This window comes from Cyanistes caeruleus, chromosome 1 (assembly GCF_971803275.1).
Source record: "Cyanistes caeruleus chromosome 1, bCyaCae1.hap1.1, whole genome shotgun sequence".
NCBI lineage: Eukaryota > Metazoa > Chordata > Aves > Passeriformes > Paridae > Cyanistes > Cyanistes caeruleus.
Genome location: NC_141701.1, coordinates 9964266 through 9985188, shown reverse-complemented (window position 1 = coordinate 9985188; position 20923 = coordinate 9964266). Strand labels below are relative to the sequence as shown.

General features: G+C 37.5%; 1 protein-coding gene across 4 annotated transcripts in view; it reads right to left on the bottom strand.

The window, feature by feature from the left end:
• ASAP1 (ArfGAP with SH3 domain, ankyrin repeat and PH domain 1) overlaps positions 1-20923 on the bottom strand; it is a 142595-nt gene that overhangs the window by 67630 nt on the left and 54042 nt on the right. For all 4 annotated transcript variants that reach the window (XM_086879090.1, XM_086879104.1, XM_086879099.1 and 1 more), the window contains one exon: positions 2093-2165. In XM_086879090.1, coding sequence (XP_086735216.1) covers positions 2093-2165 — 73 coding nt within the window. The remainder of the gene's footprint in view (positions 1-2092; positions 2166-20923) is intronic.

Below are 20923 nucleotides of genomic sequence, written 5' to 3'. Positions count from 1 at the left end.
GAAACAAAAAAAAAGACAAACCAACAACCCAATACCATTACTAGCTATGGCTTTTGGTAAAGTATGAATTTGATTACTGATCTGGAAAAAGAATTTCTATTGTCCCTGAATAACTCTTTCTCACCAGTTCAGCTGGAATTCTCAAAGGAGATTATGAAACACAGGAATACTAAAAAACCTTCTCTTACTGGAGTAAATTAAATATGGTTTTAACATCCAGCAAACTATTAAGTTTGTAAAACAAAATTCCAATTTTGGGTTCTCAAAATGTAATTAGAGGCTTTCTTTTGAAATACAAAACTAGCCACATAATACTTTCTTGAACTGATAAACCCCAATTCATTTTACAGCTGTTTCTGGTATGTTTTACTTAAATATCAACAAAATCCATTTTCATCACTGAGCACAAGGAAATAGTTGGTTCAGTAATTTTTCTTGTACAAGGAAGCTAAATAATCTTGAGTTTTGATTCACCTCACATTTATTGTTATAAGGTTTCACATGTATAACATGTTTTTTGGTTTTACTAACCCCAGTTTATCAATCACTGCATGAACTGACTCCTGCACACAGCTTTTTATTGTGCCAGAGCCTATGACAGCAGCATTCTGCAGAGGGAGCCAGAGGATTATGCATAAAGCTTTCTTGAGCTAAAAGAATTCCTACTAACTTGTACCTTTGAAAAAAGGCTTGTTTTAAAAAATACTTTAAAAATGTAAAAAAAAAAGTTAAAAACCAGCTACCCATCTTGGCTCCTTTTTAAGTGCAGAGCACCCAATTAAAAGCATTAACCCACCTTCTACTGCTTTCAATGCAACTAATTCATCATATAGTACTGCCTTCCTTACAGCCCTTAATCAATATTATTTTTATCACAAGACTCAAATGATAGCTATTTATATGTTTCAAAAAATGCAGAACACCTTTACCATGTTCTACACTTTCCATCACTTTTGAAACTCACTTTTCAAAACTCTTTTTAAGTAAGTGCTCTCAAATAGAAAAGCTTATTGGAGCATCTGAATACTTCTAAAAGCACAAAGCTAAATACACTTGCACCAAATACTATTCTCACTTTATATCAGGCTTCACAGTCTATTGGGAGAACATTTATCAACAACTGAAATTACAGCTAATTAAAGCATGGTGCTAGCAAACCAACATCAGTGATTGGCAAATGAGAATAGTTAAGAATCTACAAGATATTAAAAATCCAAGACACTTCCATAAACACAGAAACTATGAGCACTCAAAAGCAGCTCTGTATATAGAAAATAGTTGCTAAACTGATTATTATTGTTAGGAAATTTGAAGTGGGATTTTCTAAAATCCTGTATTTACAGCCAGAAGAGTATTGGAAAGTGCACAGCTCTGTTACCCTATCTGCCTTTGGCACAATTTTTAGAACTTATGAGAAACAGAGATAGAAGTATTAGAGTTATAGCAGTTTTAAAACCAAATTTGTATACTCGTGTTTAACCACCGTTTGTTACTGCATTCAAATTGATTATCTATTCATATTCTAACCAAATAACCTCCCATCAAAGTAACTACTATAGTTCCAGTAAAACATCAACAGTGTATTCAAGCAAGCAAAACAATTACATATCTATACTATTTTAGGTAAGAAGGGAAATACGTAATTTTGATTTTAGGTATGAAGAGAAACACATGAAGGGAGAGCACATGTTGACAAAACTAAAACATGTATTTCTTTATATTTATTTACTTTTTAAACTTTTAAACAAGTTCTAAAACTTATTTCACTTATAAGTGCCTTCTAAAAATTCAGTCAAGAACACATTTGTGTCATTGTTCTTGTTGAAGGTAAATGCTTGAAATATTATGACAGAAAGAAAATTTACCCATGAGATTCTCCTAGAGGCCATTGAGAAGGAATATGAGGGTAAAAGAACTGGAGACCACAATAGACTGATGTATAATCACAAATAAAAAAAAAAAAATCTTAAGTCCAAACATTGCTAAGCAGATAAGCATTTCTTATGCTATAGATTTCAAAAGGATGAAACCTGTTTCAAACTTGAAGTTAAATGCTTTGGCTCTCATATGAAACTAAAAAAAAATGTCTTACCTTGCCCCGAACTATATATTGCTTTCACAGATTTTTTCACCTTCTGTAGTGCAGTTCTGTCTTGATCCAATGCCTGCAACAGCAAGAAGTAAACAAACTTTAAATATGTACTTAATTGATTGCCAGAATATACTTTAACAACTAAAAAGAAACACACAAAATAAGTGGTTTCACAGGCTGGAAAAAGCTGCAGGTACAAATGATTCAGCCTGTGGGAAGGTCTGGGGTCATTCAAGCCCTTCAAGATGAATTAAAGAATTGAACTGAAAATGCTCTGACAACAGAGTAGAACAGTACTGACAGTGCTAGATGAAAAACACTATTTTGGTTCTGCAAAGGACAAAGCATATATTCAAACTGCATTATATTTTGGAAAAAAAAAATTCTAAACAAGAAATAGCAGATGCTTCCACACTAGCCCTACAGTTTCTACTACAACTAAATTGCTTGTTAACATCTGTGGTTCTCCCACAGCAACAGTGTTTATAGACACAGAAAATCACACTAACCCATTGCACCAAATTCTACAACATAACTCTAAAAGTACAGCAGATGAAAAGTAGAAAATCAAAATAAAGGAATAATATCTGATTTTGTGCAACATAATGTGACTGAAGGAATAATAATAGTAGTAATAATAATAATAATATTGAAATATTCATTTTCAAGATTTTAAGAATTTTGAATTTTCTGCAATAGTTCCAAAATTCAGTATAAAATGTATCCTGGTTTAGGGCAAATTTGGGAGAAAACCTCTGAATAGGGTCCCTCCAGAAAGCAAATTTAAGCGGCTCCTCCCCACATTGGTTCAGCAAAAAGATTTCTTTGGAGAAATATTACTAATTATTAATATATTTAATAATAGTATATATTCTATATTTCATATAATTGATTATTATGTAATTATTACATAATGATGAATTGAGTATTAGTTTTCTAATTATATACAGAAATGTTTAAATAGTTTGCTATATTTTTCTCCTATTTAGATCACAGGTGATTTCCTATCACCTAGGTAATGTTAGATCAATAATTACAAGTTCTAATGAAGCTGGCAGTGTTTGCCATATTATATTCACTTTCAAGTCATGGGAGATTGGAGAATTTGTACTCAGAACCATTGTGAGGACAGCAGCCCAACTGAGCATGGGAGCTGGTAACAACCACACAATTCATGCTGCAGAGAGCCTTGCACAGTCCTGTTGTCCAAAAAGTTCAAACTGGGGGTTTTGAAGTCTGGCAGAAAAAGGGACAATGTCAGCTACTCCTACTTCCTCACAGAGGGACATCACCAGCAACACTGAGTGAAAACACACAGTAAACAGAGCTGTCATTGTCAAAACGGAGATGATTTTGACAGGGAAAGCCTTAGAAAACTTTGTAGCACCTTCCAATACCTGAAAAATGGGGTCTGCAAGACAGCTGGAGAGGAAGGTTTTACCAAGGCATAGAGTGATAGCAGAAGGAAGACTGGTTTGAAACTTGAGAGTAGGTTGAAATTAGGTATTAGGTAGCAACTCTTTACTGTGAGGGTGGTAAGGCACTGGCACAGATTACCCAGAGAAGTTGTGGATACTCCATTCCTGGAAGTGTTCAAGGCCAGGCTGGATGAGGCTTTGAGCAACCTGGTCTACTGGAAGGTGTCTCTGCTCATGGCAGAGGGGTAGGAACTAGATGATATTTAGTTTTCCTTCCAACCCAAGCCCTTGCATGATTCTATAATTGAAGAATATTCCACTGGGCATTAAGAAGCTCCAGAAAACCACATCAGGAGCTCCAGATCAACTACAGCATTAAGCATTACAGACAGTTAAACGTGAGGGTACTGCTCATCAGAAAGCTCCAAACACTGAGTGTTCCTATCTGTGAGCACTTACAGTAGGAATCCATACACAGAAACCAATTCATATATAATGAATTAGTAGCCCAATCTTAACCATGAAAAATGTTATAGCTGAACAATACATGATAATCTGTAGCAAAATAAAATGGAATGTTTCTGTTCCTTAAGTGGAAACAACCATTTTCTCAAATCATACAATCACTCCTGTGGCAGCTAAAACTAGAACGCTTGGAACCACAAAAGCTGTAAAAATGCCTTCTGAGGCTATTTATCTCTGGGGTTTTTTTCCCATTTACAGCAGAACAATGGATTAAAACATTAAGAACTGCAAACATCATTACTTCTTTTGCTCCCCACTAAAACAGTGGGTTTGACTTGACTTACATCTTGCCAGGAAAAGTTACCATTTTTAAATGTACTAAAATATTGGGAACTCTGTGTTCCTTTCCAAGACAGTGCACAGCAAGTGCTTCTCTTTGATTCCTCTGCAAATGCTGTCAAAAGCTTTTGCTTCTGCCTGCCTCCTATGTCAGGCAGTTGCTATCATACATTTCCACTGAAGTTTTCTCCATCTTCAATGACCATAAAAAAATAATGACTCACTTGTCTACTGAGAGTTTGAACACAGGATAAGAATTTGAATCCAATATTTTGAAAGAAAGACAATGGTTAATATTGACAAAATTGAGAGAGAAAATTTTTTGCTAAGGTCTAGTACTGAAGCAAATTGAACACTCAGGAGAAAGAAACAAATACAAAAACTCCAGGGAACTTTTTCCTCAAGTTATCAATCTAAAAGACTATGACAAGCAGACTAGAAAAATCTTCTAAATTAGATTTGCTATTGAATTAGATGCAATCACTAATGTGAGAGCAGGAGGAAAGGGAACATTCATTATTTTAAAAGAGGAATCACTGAGCAAAGCAATATACAGAGATGACATCCACAGCCTGAAGGAGCCAGTGTTCTAAGTCAGAATGACAACACAGGCCGATTCTGTATCTTTATATTTGCAAATATAATTTTTATGTGAACTACTTCTTCGTAGTCCAAAACTATAAACAAAACACACTTACATACCAGGTACACAAAACCTGTTTCCTAGGGTTGCTTAAGTACTTTTGGGTGTTGAGGTTTTTTGGTTGTTTGGTTTTGTTTTCTTTATTTTATATAACTGGAGATAGTTTGTTTCCAAATATATTACATTCCTCTTAGATGTCTTTTGCTGATAATTTTTAGCTGCTGCTCTGCTGCAAAGGAAGTAAGCAGCACTCCATGCTCAATTCAATTATTATTCCAGAGTAATATTCCCTTCTCAGCATGTGTAGATAGGAACATGCCTTCCCTAGTTAGGTTAAAACAAGCCTTTGCAGTATCCATAAATTTTCATTTTGAGTATTTAGAATACTAAATATTTTAACTGCCTATAGTCGAAGACAAAAAATCTGATCTTCCATTAAAAGTGGCATACATTTGTATTATTGAAAATTGCAATGTCTTAGAGAGGCAAGGGGTTTCTGTGACAATGTCTAGGTATTCAGTGACACTCCTTCCTACCTTCAAAATTCTTCCTTACCACCACCCACTCCTGGCAAATGCTTCTTTCTTCATTTCTATGATACCATCTTGCAGGAGGCCTTTTTAGGTTCCACTGAAGAACGTTTTCTCACCCTCTCATGCATTTTGGAAAGACAAATCATTTAAAGGTACCTACACCACAGATTCACTACCTTATTAGCTGAACAATTCTTGAGAACAGTCATTCTGGAGACAAGCTCAAAATAATGCAAAATCAGTTTCCACAAAAAAAAAATAAATAAGAGAACTGAGATGGAAAAAGGAGAAAGCACACAAAGCACCCATCATATTTATTCTGCTTAAATAAAAAGAAGCAAGGAAAGCTCCTTGCTCCATTCTCAGCGGATACTCTGGCTTTATTGAGGCTTCAGGTTGCTGCATTCACTTATTATTCACATTGGAAGCTTATGCTCAAGAAGAAAATCTCCTGATCATGCAACATCAGCTCTTCTAACTCATCAATGTGAAATTCCCCACACAGTTGCACCAGATATAATTTCTCCTTTCTGCTAAAATGAACCTAGCCTGCCATTTCAAACCACTAGCCTGGTTCAAATCTGCACTGCTGAACAAAGTGGAATCTCTGCTCCCCCACCCCAGAGCACTCCTGTTGGCCACACAGTGACCCAGCTCAGGGGCTGCTGTGGTGCCAACAGACCCATGAATCCTTTTGAGCACCATGGATCTAGCTCACCTTCCCTCAATGCAGTACACACTGACAGACATTTGTATTTACAGCTACCATTTCACATTCAGAGAAGGTACCTCCTCCCTCCTAAGATGTACATTTACAGGTAGCTATTGATATGAATGGAAAACTTGTTCATCTGAGGATGTAAAACCAAATTAATTTTGGGCTGGAGACAAGGTGAGTTCTCTCAATGGATCATTTAATTGATGCAGATCACTGGGTAGCTGCACATGCACTTTTACCAGCCTACCACAGCACACAGATCAGAGCCAGGTCAGGAGAGGTATATGCTGACATTCCCTAACCCACACCAGTCTTCTCTGCTGCACATTTTCCACCACTGTTCACACTGACAGACACTGTTTATGCCTCTCCTCAACTCTTAAGAGCCTGATCTCTCTCAGTGAAAGGTATTTCTGTTCTGGGACCATGCTCTGTGTTAATAGCCTCTAAATTTTAAACTAAAAATTATACAACAGTGCAATGTGGAAAGTGGTAGATTCTGGTTCGCCATCTGTCTCTGAGGCAGTAAAAACTGGAAGGTTCACATTCAGATAAACCACTAACTGCATCTTTAAAACCTTGTGTCTTTTTCTTCTGTATAGGTATGCATATATTTATGGGCATGTGTGTCCCTGCCCATGGCAGGGAGGTTGGAACTAGATTAATTTTAATATTAATTTTAACTTCCAACCCAAACCATTCTGTGATTCTATATTTGTCCTGATGTGTTTGTCCACAAAAGGCTACATACTATAACCATACTTATGAATATTTGAGATACTTATTGCTAATATACATGAAAATCACGGTTTAAAAACCACATAAACCTTTCTTTCTAGATTAACATAAAACTACTTCCAGAAACCAATCACAAAAGTGTTTTGCACACAAATTTAGCTTTTCTAGAAATCAGCACCAACCCAGAGGCACATGTTTGCACAAAGGATGCTACTGCCCACTGAGCTCACTAGAGTGAAAAAATACATTTTGTGTACCTCACAAACCTTTACAATTTGAAGAGGGGTAAAAAAACCCCACTAATTTCTGTTTCAGCCTTACCATAACAAAAAAAAAAAAAAAGCTGCTCAACACATTGATGATCACATTAATATGTCAGTATATATTTTTGAATATTATTAATCCCCAAGTGGATTATTGTCCAAAGGAGATGCATTTTCCAATTGGAACAAAGCAGTCATGCTTATATCAGAGGAAGTTTAGAAATTCACACCATTTGTAGGAGGTTTGTCCTAAAAGATTCCATATTCTAACACTACCGGAACCTGCCCACAAAAATAATACACCAGAGAAGAAATGTTTTAAACCATTGCAATATTTTGCACAAGACAAACCCATGAAAGATCCTTGAAGGCGATAAGAGCATGCACAACCTATGTACTCATCACAAAAACCCCTCCTTCCATGTATTTTAAGAAATTATTTTCTTGTATTAAAAAAATAATCCATGTGAAATATAATAATATTTGAGGTTATACACACAAATATACAAATGGGTGTAATGAATGCTTGGTAGTCATGTGCCTGTATTGTCAGACACACGAATAATTATTTCATAGAACACACATGAATGATTTATTGGCTTCAAGAGAGTGAAAGTAGTAATCTTTCACTTACCAATTTACACACTACTCTAACCCTGGCACAGAAGTTACTGTTGGCTATATTATAAAACATGCTTGCCCTCTGCTCAAATCCCAGTTACAGGACCCATAGAATGAGGTAGAGCAATAGCACCTTACAAAGTTATGGCTGTTGAGCAGCAGTATCAGCCTTCCTCACAATAAAATCCAGACTTTATTGGATATACAATAAACACAGAGTAGACAGCTAGTAAGTTATTACATGCCACTGAAATTGCAACAACACAAACCCCTATAATTGCCACAGTGAAATAAAACCAAAAGAGAAGATTAGCATCAACTGTTGGTCTTCTGTAGCTCACTCATTAAGAAATGAGCAGACTTCCAAACCCATTTAATTCTGAGCACACAGAAGTGACTCAAACCATCCTTCCTGCCCTTCCCTCTCCACTCAATTTATACTGATCCTGCCAGTCACCAGAATGAAAATTGTTTCCAATTGCTGTTCTCATCACGTGTTTACATGACAAAAAATAGAGGTGTTAAAGTGTTAAGAATTTTCTAGAGACAACCTCTTTCTTTGTTGTGCATATAGAAAGGTCCAGCTTGAACTTGTCCTGAATTACTTAAGAAAACCCCAAAGGGTCCCCATGAGAGGAAGCAAACCAAAACAACACGTAACAAGCACTTATCATTGTAGTAACTGATGCAAGCATCATTTCATATACCACCATTTACCAGCTGCACTCAAAACACAACCAATTAAAATAACATTATTTTTAAAACCTTGTCTTTTCTCTGAAAATTGCAAGCTTTAAGTGTTCTAAGCATAACCTAATGAAAAAAGCATTCAGTGATCAAACTGAGTAAATATATTTTTCCCAGAAGTACTTTTTCAGGTAATGTCAAAATTTAACATAGATCCCATCAGTTGAATTTTCCTCACATCTGCTCTGAGCTATGTGGTCTGATGCAATGCAACATCCTCTCCAAACTCCACATATGTGACAAAAATCACCAACCTCCAGTGCTATGAAGGTCACAATAGATGAGCCAGCTCATTTGTGTGGGCTCTTGAAAGAGCTGAAAAAATGTTAACCACTTAATTATTCTCCAAGTATTACTCAAATGGAAGCACAGTAGATATTGCTTGTAAAAGTTCAGTTTTGCTAATTGTAATTTGCTTGACAACTGGATCCTTCTTTGCAACCAGACTCCTACCCAGCAGCCTTTCCTGCAAGAGCAAGAATACAGACACGAGTCACTATGTATGATCACTTCTGCATCAAATGAAGATAACATCACATTTATTCTAATGAGCATGGTGTGGATGTTGGATTTTGAGCACTCTGACACACCTGGGAAAGCTTAACAGTATTTTAAGTAGTTTCTTCCTTTAAGTTAGCAGTTGAGTTACATCAACACTTCTGAGTTTAACTTACTTATTTTGTGCACATCTGAAAAATAAGCTAAGAGATTTGTTTCCAGGAATGTTGATGACACTTATCTGATTTATTTTCTAATTTTTGTTGTGTAGGAGATGCTGAAACGCCCACAATTAGTGACAACACTTGAAACCATCCATGACAGTTTCCCCCACAGGTTCTAAACTGGCTTCACTGGGTAGAAACTAATCTTGGTGATAAATATCAGAGAATCAGATATCAGTTTGGGTTGGAAAATATCATTTAGTTCCAATGGAAAGGGACACTTTTCACTAGATCAGGTTGCTCAAAGGCCCATCCAACCTGACACTGAAACCTTTCAAGGATAGGGCATCCACAGCTTCTCTGGACACAACGGGGCATCCATAACTACTCAGTGAAATATTCTTATCTTTACACTGGCAATAAATAACACACCTTGAGCTAGCTACAACTGCTGGAACAACTATCATTCATAACATACAACCACATGTCTTAACTCAGCAGTAGTAAAGCTGAATAGAAACCTAGAATGGCAAAACCAGTGAAACAACCTTTCCATTTTAAATGTCACTGCAGCACAACTTTACTTATTTCTTACCCCAGTTGCTGGATAAACACACTAGCGCAACTGCTGGGACAAAATATGGCTAATTCTAATTCTGCTTAGGCTGTGACTAGAGCTTTACAAAATGCATAAACGAGTGGATTGGAGACCACTCCCCTTAAAAAAATAAAATTGTCACAAGAGCATAATTTAGATGTGAAGCATACATGTTTTAATTTCCATGTCATGTTCTTAAATATATTCTCTGGACAAATATAATTAAGTGGGAAAATTATAGAAAAGGAAACAATAATCAGGATAGTCAAGTCCAGTATTTTAATAAAAGCCTCATCTAAAAGCTTCTATTTTCTTCTACACTGCCTTTTAATCAACATGCAAAAATAGCATAAATATACAGTAGAAAATGAAGATGTATATCTCATCTTCATTGTGGTACAGAAAACCTACAGACCTCTAAAAGCTATACAGGCTGAAGAAAATCTAGCCATAGATATGTGTGTGATACATATGATTTAATTACAGATACGTTTATTTACCAGAATAATTCTATATACAACTTAAGACCAGAATAAAATCTGCTTTCTCAACATACAAATAAAAAAAAATGAAATAAGAAGAGATATCAGAACTAAAGCAAATAACTGAGTTTGATTATACTCTGTTGGGTTTATTTTGGGGATACTGGCAGACGCTATGACCACTTGCAAAGCAGCTATGCATAAAAAAAAAAATAAATTCTGACTCATGTACAAGCATATAAGTGACAGTAATCAATCAAGGCTGCAAGAAGAAATCCTACAGTATAAAGGTAACCTTAAATTCCCCAAATTCTGTATAAGACCTGTCAAAGTCACTGGGACAACACAGAATGTACAATTTTCTCTTCCATACCAAGGACACTTTGAATACAGTGCTGATTTTAAAGGTACTGTTTTAAAACCACAGTGAAACTTAGAAGAATTTGGCAGCAATTTTCAGCATTTCAGGAAACATTATGAGTACTTTGCAAGCAAACTGCTACTTCACAGAATTTTTTTAGCCTAGTATTGTGTTTTGCAAAAAGAGCCCCATGCTATTTCTCTTTTATTACTGTATTAGAGAACAGACACCCTTAGAGAATATTCTATGATTTTTTTAATAATATCACACTTGCGACATAATTTATAGCCAAGATCCTAAACATAGCTAAATTACACTAGCAACATTTTCTTTAAAATACTCAGACAAAAATAATTCACATTCCACAGAATCAAAGGCAAAAGTTAGCCAAAGAACACAGCTTCCCCATACATGCAGGACTTGAAGAAGAAGGTTCAAGTTCAGTGGAGGTAGAGAAGACCACACCCAATCATCCTTCTCTTCCTCAAGCTTAAATCACTTTTGCTAACACTTGTACTATACACCCACAATGAATATAAAATAATTGTGTAACTAACTCTGCTGTGTTTACTTTGGTTTGTTTTATCTAAACAGGAGACTGATGAAGGCTCAGAGAGGTGGGGCCGCTCAGCCTGGAGAGGGGAAGGCTCTGGGGTGATTTTTAGCACCTTCCAGTACCTAAAGGAGCTACAAGAGACCAGGAGTGGGACTTTTTATAACAGCATGGAATGATAAGGACAAGGGGGAATAGCTTTAAACTGAAGGAGGGTAGATTTAGTTTGGATGTTAGGAAGAAATTCTTTACTGTGGCACTGGATCAGGCTGCCCAGAGAGGTTATGGGTGCTCCATCCCTGGAAGTCTTCAAGGCCAAGCTGGATGGGGCTTTGAGCAACCTGGTGTAGCGGCAGCTGTCCCTGTCCAGGGCAGGAAGTTGGAACTGGATCATCTTTAAGGTCCCTTCCACCAAATCATTCTGTGATTCTATGATGAGGATGCATGTCACTTCAAAAGAACACAGCAATATCCTTCTGGCTGGCAATATCCTTCTCAAAAATAAGGAATATAACTTCTGTTTCAGAATGGAGAAAGGAATGTGAGAGAGCAAATGAAAACCAGGATTACTTCCACAGGGTAACAAGAATGCATGGGCAAAGTTAATTCTTACCATGTAGTTTTTCATGCTTGTGTAATACGCAACTAGAACATACAGGTTACACTTAAACATAGGACAAAGTAATGCCATAATCTAAAATCCATCCAAAAGTGCAGTAATTAGATAATGAAGTATATTTAATCAGAAACCAACTTGGTAATATTTTAGTCTAATGGGTTTTTTTTCCTTTTAACTATACATTCCCATCCAAAGCACAAAATTAAGACTAATACTAAAACCCATTAATTTATAGCATTTATCTTGAATTTACCCAAGTTCCCAAAAACAATTTATTAATTTCATCCCATTCTAAATGTTGTATTAGCTAAATCTAATGGATGCAGTTACTGATTAAAGGAAATTAACCTCAGTCAACATCAGTCTTAAGGACAATCAAGAGGTTTCCACAATTAAGGAATAATTTTACATAAAAACTAGACAGACAACCATACTTTAACAATAACAGATGAACAGTATTTTAAAATTAAATAACAGTACAGTAGCTCTCACAAAGTTGCAAAGAAGCTGTGAACACAACAGAAACTTCTGAATTACAGTATAATCACTTGAAAAACACCTTCAAACTTTGATGCTATGGGACATGACACTATGTTATGACCAATAAATATAGTACAATTTCATGACCTCTTTTAGTGAGACAGACACTTTCTTCATTATTACATTTCTTCAGCTTCCTTGTAGTATTTTTAATAAAAATTAAATACCTCCAAATGCAATTTAATTGAGTGGAGGCATATGAATGAAAATGGATTGTTGTCCTTTTCCTTAGGAAGTAACAGCTGTTACAGTTATCAAAAAATACAATAGATGTCCTACAATATACACCAAATGTATGTGTACAGTTAAAATACTCCCTTTGGAACACAGAATGAATGTATAGGAAAAAAATGTTGAGTAATATAACAAAAATTTGGACAGGAAAGAGGAAATTGTTAAGCAAAGGACGGTTGAAATCAATAGCATTCCATATTCCAGCTTGTATTTTATGATTCAAAGCAACAGGACAACAGGAATCCCTGTAGATTTTAGTGGAAAGCCAGAGTTGTCAGTTGCTTCACAGTACCTGAAAAATATGGTTTTCCTGTTTCTCCTGTTGCAACCACTCGTTCCCACTATCTTCTTTGTACCAGCACATTACTGATCACAAAGTCAAGGAATTAGATCAGACTAAAGTTGCCTTTTTTGGTGGGCCATTGCAAATGAGGATGCACAGCTGCATACATGGTGGCTCTAACCCCTTCAATGGATGCACAAACTTGCACACACAGATCAGCGTGTTCTTGTGGCCAAGAAGGCAAATGCTATCCTGGGCTGCATCAGGAAGAGCACTGCCAGCACTTTGAGGGAGGTGATCCTGCCCCTCTGCTCAGCCCTGGCAAGGCCTCACCTGGAGTGATGTGTCCAGATCCTGGCTCCTCATACAAGGCAAACACTCCTGGAGTGAGTCCAGTGGAGGAAAAGAAGATGATTAAAGGACTGGAGAATCTCTCTTATGAGGAAAAACTGAGGGAGCTGGGTCTGTTCAGCCTCAAAAAGAGGTCAGAGTGAAGGGACCTCATCAATGTCTATCAGTATCTAAGGGGAGGTGTCAAAAGATGGACCAGGCTCTGCTCAGTGGTGCCCAGCAACAGGACAGCTGGCAATGGGCAGAAACTGATGCCCAGGAAGTTCTACCTGAAAATGAGAAAGAACTTCTTTACTGTGCAGTGACCAAGCACTGGCAGAGATTGCCCAGAGAGGGTGTGGAGTCTCCCTCACTGGAGATATTCAAGAAACTTCTGGACCAATCCCGTGCCATGTGCTATGGGATGATGCTGCTTGAGCAGAAACACTGAACTGGATGACCCACTGTGGGACTCCATGAAAATTGCCATGTGACCTGAGAAGACAGATAATATTTCATACTTCAACTACATTAAGATACATTCCATCTGAGCTGCATCCCTTGTAATCCACCTACTTCTGATCTGAGAAGATACACTTTAAGACTGTAAAATTAGAATGCTTAGAAAACAATTCTGTCAGAAGGCAGAAACATCCATGCATAGAGGCTAAATTCCATCTTCTCCTACTCCAAACAGGGATGACTCCATCTACAGATTTCCTGTTTAAATCTCATATTGTTTCTCTTGATTTTAAAAGGATCTGTCCTTCAGAAACTCAGTCAACCATTTAAACAACAGAAACTCACCGCTGTTCCTTACACCATTTCTCATCATCTTCACAAGTACATAAACCATGGCTGCAGAATGGTCTGAATTTTTATGTTTGCAGCTACAGAATTACTGCATTCGATAATATCAATGGAGCAAAATCTGAAAAATACTTAATGTAACTCCCAGTGTTCTGTATTATTAACTGTCTATTAACCTGGTTTAAATGCCTCCTTGCTGCTTTTATAAGACCATTTATCCACTACACCAGACATCACTCCAAGCAGACAGCACTTCCTCTCAGCACACTTTTTGCTCAGAGAAAGGTGGTATTTAATAAAGGGGAATTTGGTTCTGGGGACCAGATGCTGGCCTTGACAGAGCACTAAACAGAAAGAAAACTTCTGTTGCACTAAGGGTGCAACAGAAGTTGTGGAAATTTGACAGTAGCTTTTCTAGAAATACTTCACCTTGAATTTCCTTTCACAGAACAGCTATTTCAAAAGCCTCACCCATTCCTCCTTCTTACCCAAGACAGTAAGTACAATCCTTCAGATGTCTGCAGAGCAGTCACAGCAGGCACAAGGTCCCTCTCTGGAGAGAAGCATATGGCAAGACAGAGGGCCAAGCACCCTGCCTGGCCTCACAGGCCTATAAAAATCCCAAATGGCAAAGTGGGCTGGATATCCAATGGCTGAACACAGCCTGTTCCAGCATAAAAGGCAGAGGACTTTAAACAAACCAGCAGGTAGCAAATTAAAAAAAAAAAAAAAAAAAGGAAAAGTACAGTGCTTTGCACCACAACATAGGGTAAGCTGTAGAACTCCTTGTGAATTCAAAAACTTTATATACTCCAAAAATAGATGACAAAATGGGTAAAGTCAGGGAAGAAACCTTCAGTACGGCCTTTAAATAGCAATTTAATACCTTTGCTCTGCCAGACCCTGAGCTGCATGCTACTGGATTTGGGGAGGTCATACTGGAGAAGGTATCTGTACAACTCTGCCCTTTTCCTACACTCTTCACTTATCCTGTACTGCTGGCAATATCAGAAAAGCTCCTAGGTTTTTATCAACTTCTGGACTACCCCATCACAGCTGTTCTTCCCCTCACTAATGGCAGTTCTATTATGTAAGCTGTAACAAGAAGGAATTTACTGGAAGATAACAATATATGCACAATGCCAAGCACTGACAAAACTCAGTAAAAAGATGGGAAAAAAAGTCCACAAAAGCTCTGTAGAAAATCAGGATAATTTTTCCACTTCAGATCTGAGAATCAGGTATCATTGCAAATGCCTGAAAAGATTTTCTGAAAGGTTTAACAGTAACGAAGTAGCAAGGAATTAACCAAACAATAAAGATTACCACACCGAAGAAGCATTTAATGAATTTTGGTTTTTACATGTACAATACCCCTCAGACATTACTCCAGTTCTACAAATCAAATAGATGTGCTCCATTCAAAGTCAAATGAACAAACTCAAGGCAAAGTAAACAATTTGTTCAAATTTCTGATGAATATTTTACAGTATGTTTTAAACTAAAAAGAGAACAGAACCTGATTGTTTCATGTATAGATTGTAGAATGTTTTATAGTCACAGAAAAATAAAAGCATGATTTATTTCCAGTCTTTACAAGGACAGCTGTCTGATACTGTAACTTTTGCCCTATATACACCAAGAGTGAAAGTTAATTAACTTCTTTATATTACTCAAGGTCATCCAGTCTTTATGCAGTGAATGGAAAGTTACTGAACTAATACATTAAACTGAAACACTAAGAGTAGAAAGTTTTCCCAGAAAGCCATTTTGTTTTAATAAAATCCATAATCCTTTACAGAAAAATGAACTGACTGTATTAAGTGAGCTCCTAGCCTTTTAAGATTAACATTTTTAATATAGATTTTTTTTTTAATACATATACTTTTTTGGAAAGAATCTTGTTACATCAGACACTGGAGAAACCTGCCATAGTAAATTCAACCCTTTACTGCAATGAGAACAAGTAATGCTGCATCTACCCTGACCCAGAATGTTTTGACAAACAAATAAACCAAAAAAATTTTGGTGAGCATCTATCAGGCAAAACACAATAAAATTCCAGTTTGCAACATCACAGGTTTGGATTAAATTGAGGGTAGGGAAAACAGAAATGGTAAAAGACAGGGTAGTGATGCTATTTTTAAACCAGAAGGCCATGGTTTAATCACAACAGCTTTTATGCAACTCCAGCTCAAAATATGCCTGTTCAAAACCGGTGGAACTGCATACCAGGAGAAATATCACTGCAAACTGCTTCTACACTCTTCCCATAAGCATCCATTTCTCACCTTGGTTATAGACAGCCATGCGCTGAGGAAGCAGAGGTACTTACATCCTCATGACCATAAATCTTGTGAATGCACAAGAGAATATTGTAGGATTCTATTTTTGTCTTGGCTTATTACAAGTTACCAGCACACAGCTAGAACAGAGTAAATCCTACACCTGGCAACTGCAGCCTTTCCAAGCTTTCATGAACGTTGCATTGTTTGCCTGCCTGCAAGCCTGTAGTGCACAGAATGCTAAGGGCTGTATCCGAGCAGGGCTGAAGGCAGGACACAAATAGAACAGAACAGTAGAAAAGGAAGCTGTGTGCAACGATGCAAAAAAATCCTATTGCTGATTGGTATTCTGCCTGAATACGAAGAAGAAAGTAAGAAAACCTCCAGCTCATTCACATGAGGAATATAAATAGAAGACTCAGTAAACCACTTTTCTAAGCATTCGCATTTGGAACATGTTCAAATTCTAGTTATATACTGAATAATCATAAAAGGCAACACTTGTTAATCACAAAATTGGAGAGTTCCAGAATTTGGAAATAGACTGATTTAATGCCAATGTTACATACAGTTTGTATAATATACAAAATAGAAGTCATAGTTAAAGTCACATAATACAGTAGGTAATGGCATCTGCAGCTAACCAGCTCCCATGGTGGATGTGATTGTATAGTACATTTCACAATAGTTATAAAAAGAAGAAAGGCAGAGCTTGAGGACCATAAACAAAGGATTATTTTACAGACATTCAACTGATAAAGTCATAAGCACTGAGAAAATAATACAAACAAAAGAAAAAGAAGCAGCACAGTGGAAAAGCATTTAAATACACACCATACTAAGGAAGGATGAACTGATTTGAAATCCTGAATCTTTTCAAGAAGAATATATGACTTGCAGCTCAGGATGGTGCACAAAAACAAAGCCCCTTAGAGAACATCAGAAGGGAACTCCTCCTAGGTGAAGCTTTTCTGTTGTTTAAAGTAGGAAAAGCAAACAAACAATTATCCCACGTATTTGTGCTGCTCCATGAAATAGAAAACATATCTATAACTACGAGTAGATCCTAGTAGTAGGATAGGATCTGTGAAACAAAACTTATCCACATAAGAAGCATTTCAAAAGCAGGTTTACTCCAGACCAGATCTAAACAGCTCAGTGCACTGAATGCTCAGTAATACCTGTGAGAGCATCCTCCAGTTTATTTTCATACAAAAGTAATCCCATTTTGTTTCCTATAAAGCTGTTCCATCATATAAAACATAGAGTGATATTAAGGACACATTCATGCTCCAAACTAGAACACATCGGTGTTGAAAATTGAGACCCCTATCAAAGGTTTATTACTGTCAAATGAGTCTGATTTCCAGAAGGCAATAGTAAGATGACTATATTTGCTCATCCTCCACTGCTGTAAATTTTATGTTCATTTCTACACATTCTATTCATTCACTGTTCCTTGAAAGTGGGAACTGTAGGTTACAGGTTGTGCAGAAAAGGGCAGATATGACTAAGTTACTGCAGGCAGAGGCAGAAGACCCTTTTCATAACAGGATTAAGAGGGCTCAAAAAAAAAATTTAAAAAAAAATAAAAAAAGATAAAAAAGTGAAGTAAAGATACTTGTTATGTCTCAATGAAGATTTGCTATCCTTAGACATATAATTTAACAACAGAACTTATTTTAAACTGAAATCTAAAGCCTAATGCACATGTTAGATATATCTAGAGTCTACCTTGTATCATTTTTAGCCATATCCATAAGACAGCAAACAAAAAAGACAACCAGACACACAAACTCCTCCAAATGGCTCATGTGTCGCTGTTTCCAGAATTTCAGGAAAGGTGAGGTTCCACATTCCTACTTCTGGCCAGGACAAAGGTTGAGTGTGTACTTCCAGCAGACACAGAGAGCACAAAGGGCTCTATTACAGCTGACATGGACAAAAGTACATCACTGCAGTGTGGTGTGCCTTGTGCACAGACACCACACATAAACATGGCCCTCAAGCAGGCCTGAGACCTTATCGTGTCTGCAGAGGTTGGCTTGGACGTGCGACCCTCTATCAGCCAACTGGCAAACCTTCTGTTCTGTGTCTCTCCTGGATTTGTGGCTGCTTCAGTATCTGACTCCAAGCCTCTGAGCCACTGTGCAGGCCAATACCAGCCCTGCTGCTGGTGCACACTGACACCCCCACACAGGGCACACTCTCCAGCTGACTGGACACCAAAGTGCAGGGGCCCCCAACACCCAATGGTCCCTCTCCAGTCAGGACTGTGGGCTGACACTGGCACTCAACACTCCATATATACAAATGGATTTAGAAGACAGCCTCTCACCCAGCAATACATGACTGGCCCCTTTATTCCCCCATTCTTCTGTCCTAGGTTTCTTCCACTCCAAATCACCTTGAATATTCCTTTACACAATCACAGACCCTGTCTTCTGCCCTTCCTCTACCATTCTATAACACATTCTGAAGAACTTATGGATGTTCCCTCCCCTCTATCCCATGGTAAGTCTTGTGGAAATGATCACCTTCCTGTGGCAGACCTGGAAAGAACCAGGTCAGGATGCTCCATTTCTCAGACGATTTCCCCATCTGTCAGCATTCCACTGGGTCCCTTTGTGGTTTTGGAGATGAGTCTTTTACGACACAGGCCAATTCATCCTCTGGCTTTCAGAATAAAGCTAGAGAGGACTGCCCCGTTGTACACTTTGTACCTCAGATACTCAGGAGTAAGGAGATGTCACTTGGAACAGGGTGTCCAGGGAACTGGTGGGATCACCACCCTTGAAAGTGTTAAAAAAACATGTAGGACTTAAGGACATAGTTTAGTGGTGAACATGGTGAGGGGGGCTGGGTTGACACCTGGATTTGATTAACTTAGTGGCCTTTTCCAACATTAACACTTTTATACCATACAAAAAAAAAAAAGGTATTTTTTTAATAAAGATCTATTTGAAAGTTTGCAAATCATCAGAAACTTGCTAGGATGTATACACCATTCCCTATCTCCTTAAAAAGATAAAGAAAAGAAAATTTCTACAGCAATAAGGACTTGACCGATTAATAACAACTTCCCCACAAGTAATATAGTCTAAACATTTTTAAAAAGCAACAAAAATAAGTCGAATTATAGCAAAAGCAGGAGTATTCTTACTTTACTACCAAAGTGCCCAAGCAGAAGCCAAACTCCTTTGGGGTAAGAACTCTGCAAGTGTCAAACAAAGTCTCTGATCTGACAGCAGCAATACATGAAAGAAAAGAAAAATGTTTTTCTACACAGAGGAGGAGTACAACAAGACAGCACTTGATAGCATGACAGACAGCCCTCTTTTCAAGTTTCTACTGACAACATGAAAGAGATACACGTAACATTTGAACAGACTCATAGGGAGACCCTAGCAAGTCAAAGAAGTTCCCTTTAAGTCTACAAGCAGAAGAACACAGAAGGCCAGAGCCAAGTATGGACAAATGTGGAAGACAGCAAGAGACAACAAGTTAAAAGTGGAAAGCTGGAAGGTTACTCCTCCCCAGAAAGTAAGAGCAAAGCTGGAGGTGTACACACAAGCCAGAACAGCTATTTAAGAGGAAATTAAGGCATTCATTTCTCAGCAGAACTCTTTAAGATAACACACATTCTTCATCTGTATCCCAGAGATCAGTGAATTTGTCAAGGACTGGATTAAATAAATGAACTTAAAAAAAACCCAAAACTACATAAAACCCACTGCAAAACCAGAAAATCTCCCCCTCACCAAGTTCAGGCCTTGGCAAGGTCAACAGTCTCCAAGAAGCTGCATTACATGAACCTCTGAAGTGTTCTGGTTTCCCAAAGGGTGCCTTGCTGTGGGCTGTTAAAAATAAACTCCCTTTTGTTACATTTGTTTTAACTTACTGACTTGAAAAATCTACAGCCAACTCACGTAACACCGTGTCCTTTTCTCTGCCTGCTGTTAAAGTTCTCTGGGCTCCTCTTTTTTTCTGAATCCTTACTGTGTTTGTCTAAGCTCATGCCCAGTCTTTCTTCCACCTAGTCTCTTCCTCCTCCCACTTTCACTTGGAGAATTTCATGATTTTTTTCCTCAATTCTTCATTATTCCCATTGTCTCTTTCTGTCTATCAATCAGCCCCTTGCAAACAGCTTGCAAACCACATTTATCTGCAGCCGTTCTGGCTGAGAGCTCAAGGAAAGTTCATATCCTTCCAAGAAACCCCATGCATTCTACTACCTACCCAAAGACTACCAGACAAGTGACACATATTTTAACATGCTTTTTTCAGCAGATAACTGCAGAACAATTGAACATATCACATACCAACAGTCTAACAAATCAACTGAGTGAATTCATAAATTAACTGACCACTAATTAATATGATAAAATACAAGCCTAAAACCCATGCCACTAAAAAACTAAAAAATTAATTATTCCCAAGGTCCTATTATAGGCACTACTAATTAAACGGAAGGAAAAAATGCAGAACTTTATTGGTATTTCAAATTTTATTCCAGAAATGGTTTCCCAGTAGACAACCCAAACCCACTCTGCTGCTGTACCACATGCACTCTGGCGTGTGGCAGAGCA